Source organism: Symphalangus syndactylus, chromosome 9 (genome assembly GCF_028878055.3).
Source record: "Symphalangus syndactylus isolate Jambi chromosome 9, NHGRI_mSymSyn1-v2.1_pri, whole genome shotgun sequence".
Lineage (NCBI taxonomy): Eukaryota > Metazoa > Chordata > Mammalia > Primates > Hylobatidae > Symphalangus > Symphalangus syndactylus.
The window spans coordinates 21,694,304-21,709,243 of NC_072431.2; the positions used below are offsets into that span (position 1 = coordinate 21,694,304).

A 14,940-nucleotide genomic window follows, 5' to 3' on the forward strand; every position below is an offset into this window, starting at 1 on the left:
GCTCTGCTGCTTTACTCTTAATTCTAAAGATACTATAAAATCTCTTAAAGGGGAAAAAAAAACGAGTCACCCAAGAACTATTTACGACAGTTACTCACTATGCTTCTATTTATTATGCTTCTACTCAAATATAGCTTTTAGTAACTCTGTTTCTTGAGGCAATAAAAAAGGTGGTGGGGAAAATGGCTTAAATGTCCATCAACAGGTGAATGGATAGAACAAATTGTGGTATATCCATACAATAGACTACTTCTCAGCAATACAAGGGAATTAATAATTGATACATGAAACAACATAACATATCCCAAAATAAGTATGCAGAATGAAAGAAGACAGATCGAAAAAAATATATATTGTTTTATTCAATTTATATAAAATCCTAGGAAATGCAAACTAATCTAATAGTGTCATAAAGCAGATCAAGGATTGTTTAGGGATGGAGTAGAGGCCAGGGAGGGGTAGGAGGGAAGAATTACAAAGTGTCATGAAGAAGCTTTTGGGTGATAAGTATGTTCACTATCTTAATTGCAGTGATTGTTTCATGGGTATATGTATTTGTCAGATTGTCAAAACTCATAAAATTGTATACAGTAGTCCCCTTTATGCATGGTTTTGCTTTCTTCAGTTTCAGTTACCTATGGTTAACCATGGTCTGAAAATATAAATGCAAAGCTCCAGACATAAACAATTCATAAGTTTTAAATTGCATGCCATTTTAAGTTGTGTGGTGAAGTCTTGCACCATCCTGCTGTGTCCCACCTGGGGCGTGAATCATCCCTCTGTCCAGCATCTCTATGCTGTATATGCTACCTGCTCATTAGTCACTTAGTAATCATCCAGGTTATCAGATCAAAGACACGGTATACGTGAGGCGTGGTGCTATCTGAGGTTTTAGGCACCCACTGTGGGGCTTGGAACATACCCACCTCGAATAAGAGGGACCACTATACTTTAAAATGTTCAATTTATTATGTGTCGAATATACCTCAATAAAGCTGTTTTTTTTTTAAGTGTAAGAAGAAGACAGAGGTGAGAGAAGGGAGAGAGAGAAAGAAGTCTGTCCAAGAACATACCTATACAATTCTATCTTAAAGTGGTTTTCAAAGAAGAGGGAATGTTCAACACTTGCAAAATACCTTTCCAGAATGACATTTTCCTGAAAATGTCATTTTCTAGGAAGGTAGGAACTGTATTTGAAAGGAGCAGCCAGGTTGCAAGCAGATGATTAATTATCATGGAAAATCATTGATGTATCATTGCAATTTCACAGTGTTTCTTACAGTTAAAATAAAGCTCCTCCATATGTCTTATAAAGGTATTATAAAGCTTTAATTGATTTGTGTTGGTGAAAACCCTTGGTACCATCATGGAAAATAATTGAATTAAGTATCAAAGTATGAACATACAACTTTGAGTATGATTTTTATATTTTTCTTTATAATAAATATTGGAGGGTGCCAGCTAGTCTAACACATTAATAAACCAGGGAAGACTCAGACGCTAGAGGCTTGCACATCTGTTGATTTAATGTCAAATACAGAATCTAGAGAAATGTTTAAAGAAACTTGTGTATCTACCTCTACTACTGGATAATCTTGCAAATACCACTTGCCCCCTCACTAAAAAGCAATAATGATTTATGCAGGGTTAACTAAGTAATACAAATCTCTAGGCTTACTCATACATTTTCTTTTATGGGAAGGTTGAGAAGAATAACAACATTAACTCAGCATGACAGTAAAGAAATACAATAAAAAATGACAATATTGATCAGGAGGACAATATAGACTCGTATGGAAACAGAACAACTAAGAATTTGATTGAAAGATGTTTGAGCCAGAGGCTGTATCTAAAGTAATAGACACAGCATTCAGTGTAACAGTGACTCTTGATTGTGCTTTAAGAATATAATTCAGTGGCAGTCTACACACACTAGGTCTTCAGTAACTGTTAGACATTATTATTCATGATTTGGGAAGTGAAATTTGAGACTGCAATTTAACATCCAGTCAACAGGTCTGGAGATCAAAGTCCCTCACTATTTGCAAAGTAGAAATAAAGAAGATGTTCTATGATATCTCTATTCCAACCAATATAATCAGACATGGGATAGTAGAGAAAACTCATCTAAAAAAATGTTGATCATAGGCAGAAACAAGACTATTCTTTAAGAAATAAATATCTTAAGAAGGACTCTTTGCTGTGGATCTTTATACTGGTGAACCACAGCAAACTGGAGAATAAGTTCCACATTTTGGGATGAAAATGTCATTATGAAGCAAGTACAGGTATTGCAGTTCATTATGGTTACCTATAAAAAGCTCTGCAATTTGTAAGGCTAGAGAGAATACAGAAGTCACTAGCCACATGTGGCAATTTAAATTTAAACATAAGTCAAGTAAAATTAAAAATTCATTTCTTCAGTTGAATTAGCCACATTTCAAATCCACAATAGACACATGCAGTTAGTGGCCCCCATATAGGAGAGGGCAGTATAGAATACTCCATCATCACCAAAAGGTCTAGTGAACTGCACTGGGCTAGAAGGAAGTAGAGGCTAACATAAGGATGCCAAGTAAGAAACCCTGTAACACTGTATTTGAGAAAGAGAGTGCTCATTGGTTACAAAGGGGCCATATAATTCAACCTCCAAAGGGGAAAAAGGAACTTTGGGTTCATACTCTCCTAGCCTGGCTTTCAATAAATAGAGTTAAAGTGCTCTTAATGCCCTTGTGCCCTCTGGGACCTCAAAAACTAAATGTGTGTTTTCCATAAAATATTAAGTCAAGAGAAAGTAAGACAGCACACTTAATGTGAAATAAAGTTCATATACTCCTGTTTAAACACAGATTAGAATTTCTGTCAGAACAATGCCAGTGAAAAGTTGACATTCTAATTAATACAATTTACATTATAAAGCACTGAATATCTTTATCTTGCTATTATGAAATGCCCTCTTTAAAAAAAACTGAAACTCTACTCAACAGGGAAATGAGTACTAAGGACAGCATATAAAAACCCATGTACAAGAGAGGTGGTTAGGGTCACTGGCATTTTTACACACCATCGACTCAGGTCTCTAAAAAGGGAAGCAATGCACTCCTCCTCTACCACACAGTTTTGTCATTCTTTATCATCTGCAAGGCTATCTGCACGCAGCAATAGGATTTTAAAGCTGTTTTTCTGTTACATAAACATGCTGCAAAAAACAAACACCAAAACCTGAAACATTCTCTTTCCCCTCTTTTCTCCCTCTCCATCTCTCCCTCCTCTCTCTCACTTCACATCATAGAGGACAACCATTCTGGAACCCTGTGAACTTGCATACAGGTAGCACTCCCACATAACGTTTATTCAATCCAAATTCTGAGTGTGTAAGAGGGGCAGAAAATCAACCCCACAGCTGGGTACCCAAGGATTCATGTTCATTGCCTTTGTCAATTTTATGCTATCAGTGAAAGGAATAAAGATGAGATCCTTACAGCTTGAATTTTCATTTCCTATGACACGTGCTTTTTCTTCACGCTTTATCACACTCCACTACTTAGTTTCCACCCCTTCATAATTGATATCGGCCATTTGAAGCATTCAGTGAAAACCTCAGGAGGTTCATCGAATGTCCCCCTGTCTATAATTCTTGCTTTTAACATATTCAGAAGCAAATTCATCTGAGTGTTTTCCACTTCCCCTCCATGGTTTTCTCTATGCACAGGGATAAGTGTAATGACAGTTGTATTAATTATATGCTGAAAAACCCACATAGCAGCAAAAATGATGGAGATCATCATTTTAAATATTTTATTAAAATAGCCCAGTGTAGAACAGATAATATAGACCCTCTTGATAATGAGAGGTTCATTAATTTTACAAGAATTCTAGAAAGCTTAGAATGGTCATCAAAATCACCTCTTTCATTTATTTGTTTTTAAGAAAGGGAAAACCTTCAGTTGTTGCTTTAGAGAACAAGGGTCTAATAAAATTTTCTAAGGTATTTTTAAATAATTACTTAATCCTTCCAGGAAAAGCTTTGAAAAGGTAGCTTGAAACAGAGATGATTTAGGTTTCATAGTATTACTTGAAATGCCTGTAAATTTTCATCTTCTGTGACCCATTAAAACTTGGTTTCATTGACATATAGTAACCTTTGATAAATAAAATTGATATTTCTCATAAACAAACAAGCAGTACATTCAAATCCTTTCATTATTGACAGCAAGAACAACACAATCTTGCCTACCAAGTGTGTCTCCAGATACAGTTTAAGGCCATCCATCTCTGCTTTAGGGGGAGTCCAATTCTCTGTAGTTTCCATGGCTTCATTTAACCATTGAATGAATTCATCCAGTTTGTTTACAAATCCCTTGTGAGAGGAAAGAAAAGGGGGGGAAAAGGGGCAAGAAAGGCATGTTAGTTGGTTATTCTGTAAAAAGCCAATATTCAAAGTTCCAAATTTTATCCATGATCAAATCGGTCCCACCACACTCCTATCATAGTTTCATCTTTGCTGTAATGGAATTTCCACTATTCCTGGACCCGACGTCTTATCAAAATGGGAAAGAAATTGTCAATGCTTCCCTCTCAATTTTTCTCTAGAATCACTTTTCTGAGGAATTTGGATTGGATTGTGGGGTGTCACTGTATGGGTGACCTCAAAACATGAAAACATTTCTGGTGTCTGACAAGCATCCCCTGCCAAAAAATCAGGTCAGGTCTGCTAGGAACACTCATTGGCTTTGGGGGATAAAAGCATTCCTGTAAAATGGTGTTCTTCACCCAGAAGCCTGTGGAGTTTAGTTGCCATAGCTGAACTAGAAATATACTTCAAAATTACATAAGTATTTACAGGTCCTGGGATGAGTTCTGTCCACAGCCCAAATGTCTGTGTCTGAGCCTGTGTGCTACAAAGGAAGGAAGCGTAGAAAGTGGGACCAATGAACAAACATAAATACTTGACTTCGGGTACGTACAGACATAAAGATATATTCTTGGCTAGAAAGCACAAATCACAATAATCTTGCAATTTTTCAAATAGTGGTTATAAAATTTTATTGACCATTTAAAAGAACACATCTGTAGAAACAGAAAATATTTTGAAAATATGAAAGCTCAACTGCAAATCTAAGTGAAAGAAATGGGGCTGGGCTCCTGCTTTCCATGTCTGGGTAAACAGCACCACCTGGAGGTCATAAGGAGCAAGGGCAGGCTTCCACACATAATTAGGAATGGGTTGAGATGCCATTTCCCTATTAAACTTAACCCATTCTTCAGATTTGCCTTTCAAATAATCTTGATTAATATTTTTAATGCTTAACTGAGGATGTCCTGAGACTGAAGTGGAAAGAGGTAAAAGTAAATATTTTTTATAATGCTTCTCACAAGCTAGGTTTTGCCATTAGGGTTTTTCCTAGATAATATTTTAAGATTCATAACCCTTTAATTCAAGCAATTAGATTACCTCAAAAAAAATCATGAGAAAAAGAGAAAATGGAATTGTGGAGAGTGGTAAGTAAAAAGACAAATAACACTCAGGAACACAAATTGTTTATTAGAGGGGGACAAAGCAGAGATGTGGGCACAGAGTCCCATAGAGTCAGATTATACCATACTGCCATGCTCTGGTGTGTTGCCAACCTGTTTAGATAGAGTTCAGTCTATCATTCCACATAGTGGCATATCATATGGTTTCCCATATTCATACACGCTTCCAAAAGCTTTTCCTATTGAAAATCTCTCTATTGTACCAAATCTCTAAGGACAGTCACACCCAGGGATACATATCACAACCAGATTTCACAAATGCAAGATTTCTCACTTATATTCTTTCAAAAATCTATCCCAATTGGTTAGGTTTGATAAAACTAATGAGAAACATCATCTTAGAGACATCATAATCACAAACTGAGACCTATACAATTGCAATTGGCTGAGCTGGGAACTATATGGTAGTTTAACATGCCTCCAGTCCTAGACTCCAACCCTAAACTGATTGATAATATCATTGAGGTTTCTGTTGGTCATCACTCAGAAGATTTTCTTCCAGGTGAGGTGAAAATATGTCCAACAGAGAAGGTTTCATAAATTTCATACAATGTATTCCCTTACTAAGTGAATTTTCTGGTGATCTACCAAACTCAGCCTTTTTTTCTAATTTTCTCATATTGCAACTCTTTCCAAATGCCAAGAATCCATGTAAGATCATTCATTTTGCCCCTTCTCCTATCTTTAGAGTATCAGTTTGTCTGTTCTTTCGCCTTTCCTGCATTTGCATAAATTTGAGAGTTGCTTTGCTTTTCATTTCCTCCCAAATACTTGACTCTTTTAATATAGAAGTTACACTTATTCAAGCTCAGTCTTCTCAGCAGAGTGTCCCATCTGTTCAAAATGTTATTCCCCAAACTCCTTTATCTGGTAGACTACCTAGGGCTCAGAATATTTCACAGGTTCATATCTGACTTGATGTTTATGATAGATCCCTTCAGATGTGTACAGTAAATCTGTGAGCAGAATTAAGGGCAGAGTCTGTTAGAACTCCAGTCCTAATTCTCGATACTCTCATAATTAAAATTTTGGTGAAAACTTAAGAGACCCTTTGCTGACCAGATGGACTTACAGAGGTATTGCCTGTCATCTGTGGATGCTAGTCAGAAAAGTAGAATTTAGATGGTTTATAAATGGGAGATAAAAATAGTACTTTAGACTTCTTATAGCATTAAATAGTTTTTACTATTCTATTTAGAATTGTGTTATATCTGTACATATAAATCGGTTTGGGGAGAAAACTAAGTCAGAAAATATATTATTTAGGGAATAAGTGGTTAAATCCAAGAAGATAAATAGTGAAAGACGTTATTTGAAATGTAACTAGTTATAAACCATTCATTATCTTCTCCCCTTCAAAAACAAAAATAACCTGTGTGTGTATGTCAGTGCATGGTTGCTTCATCATAAAAGGTTAATCTCAGCCAAAGAGTACTAAACAATGTGTCAGGTTTCCTAACAGAACCATGATTACATAGTTAGCTGAAATCTGTGAGATGCAGATTAGACAAAACCCATTGGTCCTGGGTTTTGGACCTGGATGGCACCTCTGTGTATCCCAGCCACATAGCAAAACAAGGCTGTCTGATATAGGGGAACCAGGAGTCCTCTCAAGGATTCTCTCTGGGTTTCTTCTGATTATATCCCATCCTCACAACTTTTTATTTGTTGTACATTTCCTATCGCTTTTCTTGCCAATACTAAAAAGTTTCATCACTCACAATAGAAACCTGAGATATCCCAGTGTTCCTAACTTATAATAAAAGCTAAGCACCCCTCCCTTTAGGGAGATCTAGCTTTCCACCTCCCTTCCTGCTTCTATGTGTAGCCTCAAGAATATAAACAGAAATCATGAAAGAAAGCAAATTGGGGTCCATTCAATTCATGATACCTTTATCAAATGCTATTTTTCCACCTCACTCAGCCCCCTCTATCTGTGTACTATCAGGTTTCTGTGTATAGTGGACAGTGTACTAGGTACTCTCCTCCTATCATGAGATGTGCTTAGAAAGACCAAAAAAGTGCCACTCTATACACAGACCATGTGGATGTGCAGGTGTATTCACATTTGGACACACACAACAAATATTTGATGCCCATTTTCAGAAGTTCTGCTGGCATCTTTGTGGTGTGAATGAAAGAAAATAAGGATAACATAGGAAAATGGAAAAAAGATTTTAAAAATTATTTTGAAACACAGATCAAATCCTAATGCAACAAATATTGATCATTTGTTTATTCATTTAACAAATATTTATTAAGTGCCTTCTATGTGCGAAAAAGCACACTGCTAGACATAGCTGAGAATACAAAGATAAATATCATTGTGGCAAAAATTTCAGCAGAACATATAGCATGTCTAAGCCCTGAATTCAAGTAATTTTAATAGTCAAAAAAGAATTTTACAATAAATAAAGAGTTGGGACACTCTCCTGGATATTGTGAAATTATTATTATCTGTATCGGAATTCTGTCTGTATCCAAGTTTGTTCTCATTCTTAGTACTGGCCTACCTGTGTGTGTTTCTAATCTTGTGAATTCAAATTTACTTCTCTGGAAAGTCAGAGGACTATAAAAATCAGATTTTCTTCACGACATAATCCAATGCCACAATTGCACTATGTGAAAAGTACATTTTATGCATATTCTACTCTCTGCCACAGGCTGAATTACAAACCTTTGAAAGGCTATATTTTAGCCTTCATTGTTCAAACTCCTGCTACTGTATCTGTTCAGTGTCTTTCCCATTTTCTACCAGTGTCCTCATTGTCCCTTTCTGCTGCTTCTTCCATTACTTTTCTTTGCCTCCGTGACAAGCTGTCCAGGAGCACATGGAGGGTGACCTAGTCCACAAGATCCTGTCCTCCTGCCCACTCTCATGGATTGTTTCCATCTGAGTGAAACTTTGTCAAACTCCTATTTTATACAGGCTTTGAGAGTCTGTAGACCCTTGTTTGGCACCAAGCCAGAATTCAACCCCCAGAAGAAATCCTGGTCATCAAACTTGGGAGAAAATGGAACAGTGGTTGGCCCTCCTACCACTGGTTGTCAGTAAACCTCCTACTTTCAAATCATTTGCATTTGAAAGTTCCTTCGTGAGGGCAAAAACTTACTTTTAAACTTTCTAAAACATCAATCTCTTTAAAGACTAAGAAGCACCGTGAAAGTACATGCAAATGTATACTTACTGGTTTGTGAAAAATAATTTGCTAGAGCCTTTGGCTGGCTAAAATACACTTGAAGATTATTTTCACAGTAAACATTTACAGTCAAATCTTGCAAAGTGCTACACTCCCCCAACAAGTTAAATACTCATTATTTCTTTTCCTAACTCTTTCCCCTCTACAACAAGCCTTGTTTGGTTAAATATAAACTGTCTGGGTGGTTACCTTTGCCCTCTGGCAAGGCTGTCATATGGAGCTAAAATAAAAGGAGGGCCTTCCTTGTGCCATATATGGGGCCAGGGAACAGCCACATAGCGGAAAACAAGATATGGCCCCTGCCTTATGGAACTGAAAGTCTAGGGGGGGATTTTTTAAATGGGATTACATAATTACAGACTAAAATAAAGTGGAAAATTCTGTCTCTACAAGAGGAAATGGCAAGTATACAGCAGGAAGTAAATGCTGTGTTGTCACCACAAATCTTCGAGATGGTGTTGATTATGGTCATTTTACAGATGAGGAAACTGAGGATCAGAGAAGGTAAGTGACTTGGGATTTGAACATGGATCTCACTCCGAAGTCTATTCCTCCCACAGTACCACACCACCCTCTAGAAACAGTGTTCCTGCAGACAACTTATGAGACCCAGGTCATGCAGAAGTAGCATTTATTCCCAGTTTTAAAGTCTTGGCACTGAGATAGAATTATCTGAGTCCTAAGTCTCTTACCCTTCTCATTCACTATTTTCTGTTGTTTTTTTCTCAAATGGAATTTGTGATGAGACTAAATGCTTAACAAGAAACACATTTATTTTTAGAAAGCAAAGATTACTGTAAAGTTCATTTCTAAGGCACAGAAAATTTAAATGAAAAATTTAAGGGAGTTACATGCTTGAATGAGCCCATTCTACCAGTGCTCAATTACAGATGGGCTTGACTCAGTTTAATCACAGAGGAGACGGCCCTTAGTTCTCAGAAGGCAGTTGAGCCACCCTCTTGAACTGCTAATTCTTTTTGGTATTTGCTGTTTGGAAGTGTATGTGAATGTGTGTGTATTCATCCTCAGAGTAATTCATATTTATTAGTGGACAGAAAAATTAGGCATGATGAGATCTAGATCTCAGTCTAGATCAAGTTAGCTGCCTCCACACAGAAACATGCTGAAGAGTATCAAAAAAGTGAACTATTTTCATTACACTTTATGTATTTATTTATTTATTCATTTATTTTTTAGAGACAGGGTCTCTTTAGAGATAAGGCTAGAGTGCGGTGGCATGATCATAGATCACTGCAGCCTCCAACTCCTGAGCTCAAGGAATTCTCCCGCCTCAGCCACCTGAGTAGCTGGGACTACAGGTGCACGCCATCACACCCACATAAATTTTTTATTTTTATTTTTTGTAGAGATGGGGTCTCACTATTTTGCACAGGCTGGTCTCAAATTCCTGGCCTCAAGTGTTCCTTCCACCTCGGCCTCCCAAAGCAAAGGTATCACAGGCATGAGCCACTGCACCTGGCCTATTTCATTATATTTAAAAAAAAAAAAGTCAGCATCTGCTGTTGAACCTTTTAAACTATTATGCTCTCATCTGGACAATTCTAGCTGAAACAAATAACCCTCAGATAGTACTCACTATGTGCCAGAACCTGTTTTAAGTACTTTGTACAAGTAGATCATTTAAGTCTCATAATGGCCCTGTGAGGTAGGTACTATAGTCATCCCCATTTTACAGATGAGAAGAGTGAGGCCCAAGAGGTAAGGAAGTCTGCCCCATACCCTACAGCTAGAAGGTGGCAAACTCAGTACCTGAATCCAGAAAGCCTCACTGGCACCATATGAAATCATAAACAGTCAGCTGATTTAACAGCTTGACTATGTCCCTTGCAGGAATCAGAAGAGAAGAACTAAATGAGGATTAATTTAGGGAGACACGGGAGGGTATATTAAAAGAGGGGAAAAAGTGCCTATCATGAGCCAGTGTGGATAATGTTAAGAAAACAGTTGCTACAGCCAGACAAAACTGAATTTGATTCATTTAGTTTGTACCTAATGACTTAATGTCTCTGAACCTTAGTTTCTTCATCTGTAAGATAGGGACAGTAACATTCATCGTGGGATTACATGAGGACTATAGGAAAAATATAGTTTAAAGCCTGATGTAAAACAAGGGCTTGATAAATGATTCTTTAAAAAATCATTTCCTAATTAATAAAAGTTCCAATTTGATCTTTTATCTCAAAATTTTTTTATTATTCACTAAGTCTACAGCACTGTAGTAGGTGCTGGCAATGAGATGGATTTTAAAAGTCCCCACACAGGCCGGGCATAGTGGCTCACACCTGTAATCCCAGCACTTTGAGAGGCCGAGGTGGGCAGATCACAAGATCAGGAGATAGAGACCATTCTGGCCAATATGGTGAAACCTTGTCTCTACTAAAAAAGAAGAAAAAATACAAAAATCATCTGGGTGTGGTGGCGTGTGCCTATAATCCCAGCTACTTAGGAGGCTGTGGCACGAGAATCACTTAAACCCAGGAGGCGGAGGTTGCAGTCAGCCGAGATTGCTCCACTGCACTCCAGTTTGGTGACAGAGCCAGAATCTCTCTCAAAAAAAAAAAAAAAAAAAAGTCCCCACACAGTCACAATATAGGGGGTGGCAGCAAATGCTCTGGGCATTTAGAAGAGGGAGTCATGGCTTTCACCTCACATGGTCAATGAGACAGCATGATGGAGGCAGCATCTGAACCCACAGGTTAGCAAGAATTTCACCACCCAGCTACCCGACCAGTGGATCTGGAGGGGATCACGTTTCTCTACTAATTGTCACAAGTTTCAGAATAATCTGAAATTATTCAAAACAGGCTACATTCTTTGGAGCCTATCTTTACATCAGCAATGGGGCTACCAAAAAATAACAGCTAAAGGACATCATGATCCTCTTATCCACAGTAAAGGTTTGTTTAAGCTCTAAATAAAGTAAGTAAAATTAGAACCTTATTTAGAAAAGTAAAATTAGAACCTTATTTAGAAGCAAAATTATGCATTGAGATTTTTACATACATATTTACCAACATATATAATCTTCTGTTTTTGCGCATAATTCTTTATACACAGTTTCTACATACAATGACTAGATTTCGATTTTTGCATAACAGCACTCAAATGCAATTTACCTTTCCCAACCAACTAACTATATACTTAATGTGCCGCCAAGGCCCAGGGGCTCAAGATAAAGTGCTAGAGAGTTAAAAGCTGTGCTTTGGACTCTACTACCTCACTTATATACCCACACTCCTACCTAGAAAATCCAACACAGTATGAGTAATTGACAGAAGAGGAGAGATAGTGTATGCTTTTAGAACAAAGACTGAAGAGAAAATAAAATGGTTTCGGTCAGTGTTGACTCTGATGCCACCAAAAAAACTCAAATACTGCAACGCCTAATGAAATATTTAGCTTCTTTTCTAAAGGTTGAATGAGAAGGCTTTAGAATATAAAAATACTCCTGATAAAATTGTTCCAGAATAAAGGTAAAAACTGTTAGTGGGAAAGAAAGAACAGAATGGCATGGAATGGTATTATCTAAAGCTACCCAGGTGGGAAGTTCTATTCTGAACTCAGCATCATGTAGAAGGAATATTACACTGAATCCACAATTTCTTCAAATACTATTTATAGTGGTTTCAACTGGGAAAAGAAGAACCCAGAAAGATTCCTAACTCTTATGATGGGAAAGGGATTCATCTAACAAATCTAGAGATTTTGAATTCAGTTGCTCACTATGGGTTTATAAAAAGAAATTATCAATCATTCTAAGGGCAAAACAAGATTGGAATGCATATCATCGTCTAATAAAAATAGGTATGAATAAAAAATTGGGAATAAACTGGAACAAACAATAGGTTAATATTAATTGAGCACTTACTACACACCAGGCACTCACATAATCCTTACAACAACCCTATGATACAATATTACTGCACTCTCCATTTTACAGGGAGGAAACTGAAGCACAGACAAAATCAAACACTTTACAAGCTCCCAACATTGTCAGGTATGAAGCTGGGGACCTCTCCTTCAGGTAGTATGACTGCCCCAAAGCTTGGCAGACTTCCCCTAGGTGAGACCTTGCTTCAAGCACCCCCAATCCTCCAAAGACACTGGATAAGCAGATCAGATCATCTTTATCTGCCTTTAAGTCTCAAATGAGCACCTGAGATACTCAGAATTTAGGTCTATGATAGTTTAATGGTTTAATTGTAGGTTTTTCATATCCAGTATTATAATTAACAATATTTAACATTTAGGTACTATCTACCAGCTATTCTTCTAATAACTTGTGAAGTTATTGAATAGTCAAATTTCCCCATTGTACAGATGAAGAGGCTAAGGCATAGAGAAGTTACGTAATTTATTTATTCACATAGCTAGTAAGTGGTTATTAAATAGTTTTGTTCCAGGGTCTAAGCTCTGGACTACTGTGCTATATTCTCTCTCTAACCAGATTTGTTCCCACAAAGTCCACAGAGAGAAAACAAAGGACAGTCACATTCTCTGTTGTTCACTCCTATTTTCCAAGCTTCTCTGAGAACCCCAGTTCTTGTCACATAGTTCAACCATCCCTATCAGAGCCCTATTTTAGATCATTCTTCCTATACTCTGTGCTCTCCCTTTTCAGCCTTTTTTTTCTTTCTTCCTTGACTATTGTTTCTGTTTTGGCTCTTTTTTGTCTTCCTTCTTCTCCAGCCCCTCCCCTCCTTTGTCCCCCACTTCTCTCTTCCCCCACTTCTCCTCTTTTTTCCACTTGCTCATTGTTTCTTTTTTCTACAGTTCAAAGTCTCCTCCAGCCTTCTTAGGGTTAATCAATCACTTTAAATAAACATTTCTGGACATGTCTATAAAGTTTTAGTGAAAAGGGCTGACTCCTTGACACTGAAGTACAGACCTGAAAATGTTGTTTTATTCCTTGTTTAGATTAGCTCTAAATACTTTCCTGATTAGTAAGACCTCCTCGCACATCAAATATCTGGAACAAGAGTGAGTGTGGCTTGATGGGAGTATTGTAGAATACTAAGATTATTCAAAAGATTACATGTGATTGTTGAATTGTTATTTATCTAAGTATTCTAAATTTCCTCCAGGGACTATATAACAAAATTATTATTCAGTAATAATAAAGTTATTATTTTTGGAAAAAAAAATTGGAATCCCATGTGACGAGTCCTGTCCATTCTACCTTCGAGTACTCTCTATAACCTAGCAGGTTCTGCCCGTGTCCACTGAGCTGCTTTAGTTTAGCCTCATCAACAGCTTCAGAGTGCTATAGCAGCCTTTTAACTGGCTTCTCTGCTCTCAGCCTTTCAACTGGCAATCATTTTCCATACTGCAGCCAGAGTGAGTCTTCTAAGAAGCCAATCAGATTCTCTCACTCTCTGCATCAAAACTTTAATGACCATTCCATTGTCTTCAGGATAAAGTACAAACTACAGAGCATGTATGTATGATATTCCACTATGATATTCCAATATCATACTGAATGAGCAAGAAAATGCTATGGCCAACTTTCTACCAGAGAGCTTCAGGGCGGCAAGTCAGTAAACGCTAACAACTCAACCAATGTATCGTCATGAGAGCCCAGAAGACAGAAAACAGTATTATCTAAACACATCTGCTTGGAAAGGGGTAAAGGAGAAAGAGGAGTTCCCACAGAGATTAGAAGCACAGACCCAATTTTCAAAAGGCTCTTAGAATTCATCTAGTTCAAAGCTCCCTCCACTTTACAGGTGAGGAATCTGACGCTCAGAAAAGGTAAGTAGGCTGGGCATGGTGGCTCATGCCTGTCATCCCAGCACTTTGGGAGGCCAAAGCAGGAGGATCATTTGAGTCCAGGAGCTTGAGACCAGCCTAGGCAATATAGTGAGACTCCATTTCTACAAAAAATAAAACATTTGCTGGGCGGGATGGTGTGCACCTGTAGTCTAGGTCCTCCGGAAGCTGAGGTGGGAGGATTGCTTGAGTCCAGGAGTTCCCAGCTGCAGGAGCTGATTCACTACTGCACTCTAGCCTGGGTGACAGAGCAAGACTCTGTCTCTAAGAAAAAAACAAAAGTTAAGTACTTGATGGATAACATTCACTCACCAGTAGGTAGCTGAGCCAGAAGAACTTAGGCGTTGTGTAATCAAGTATACAGACCTAATTGTTCATTTTTAACGTTTTCATAGACATCTTTTAGAAAAGA

General features: G+C 37.6%; 1 protein-coding gene across 3 annotated transcripts in view; it reads right to left on the reverse strand.

Annotated features, from left to right (window-relative positions):
• Positions 1 to 14,940, reverse strand: part of AKAP6 (A-kinase anchoring protein 6) — a 627,789-nt gene that overhangs the window by 249,853 nt on the left and 362,996 nt on the right. For all 3 annotated transcript variants that reach the window (XM_055291569.2, XM_055291568.2, XM_063645887.1), the window contains exon 6: positions 4,238 to 4,360. In XM_055291569.2, the coding sequence (XP_055147544.1) occupies positions 4,238 to 4,360 (123 nt within the window). The remainder of the gene's footprint in view (positions 1 to 4,237; positions 4,361 to 14,940) is intronic.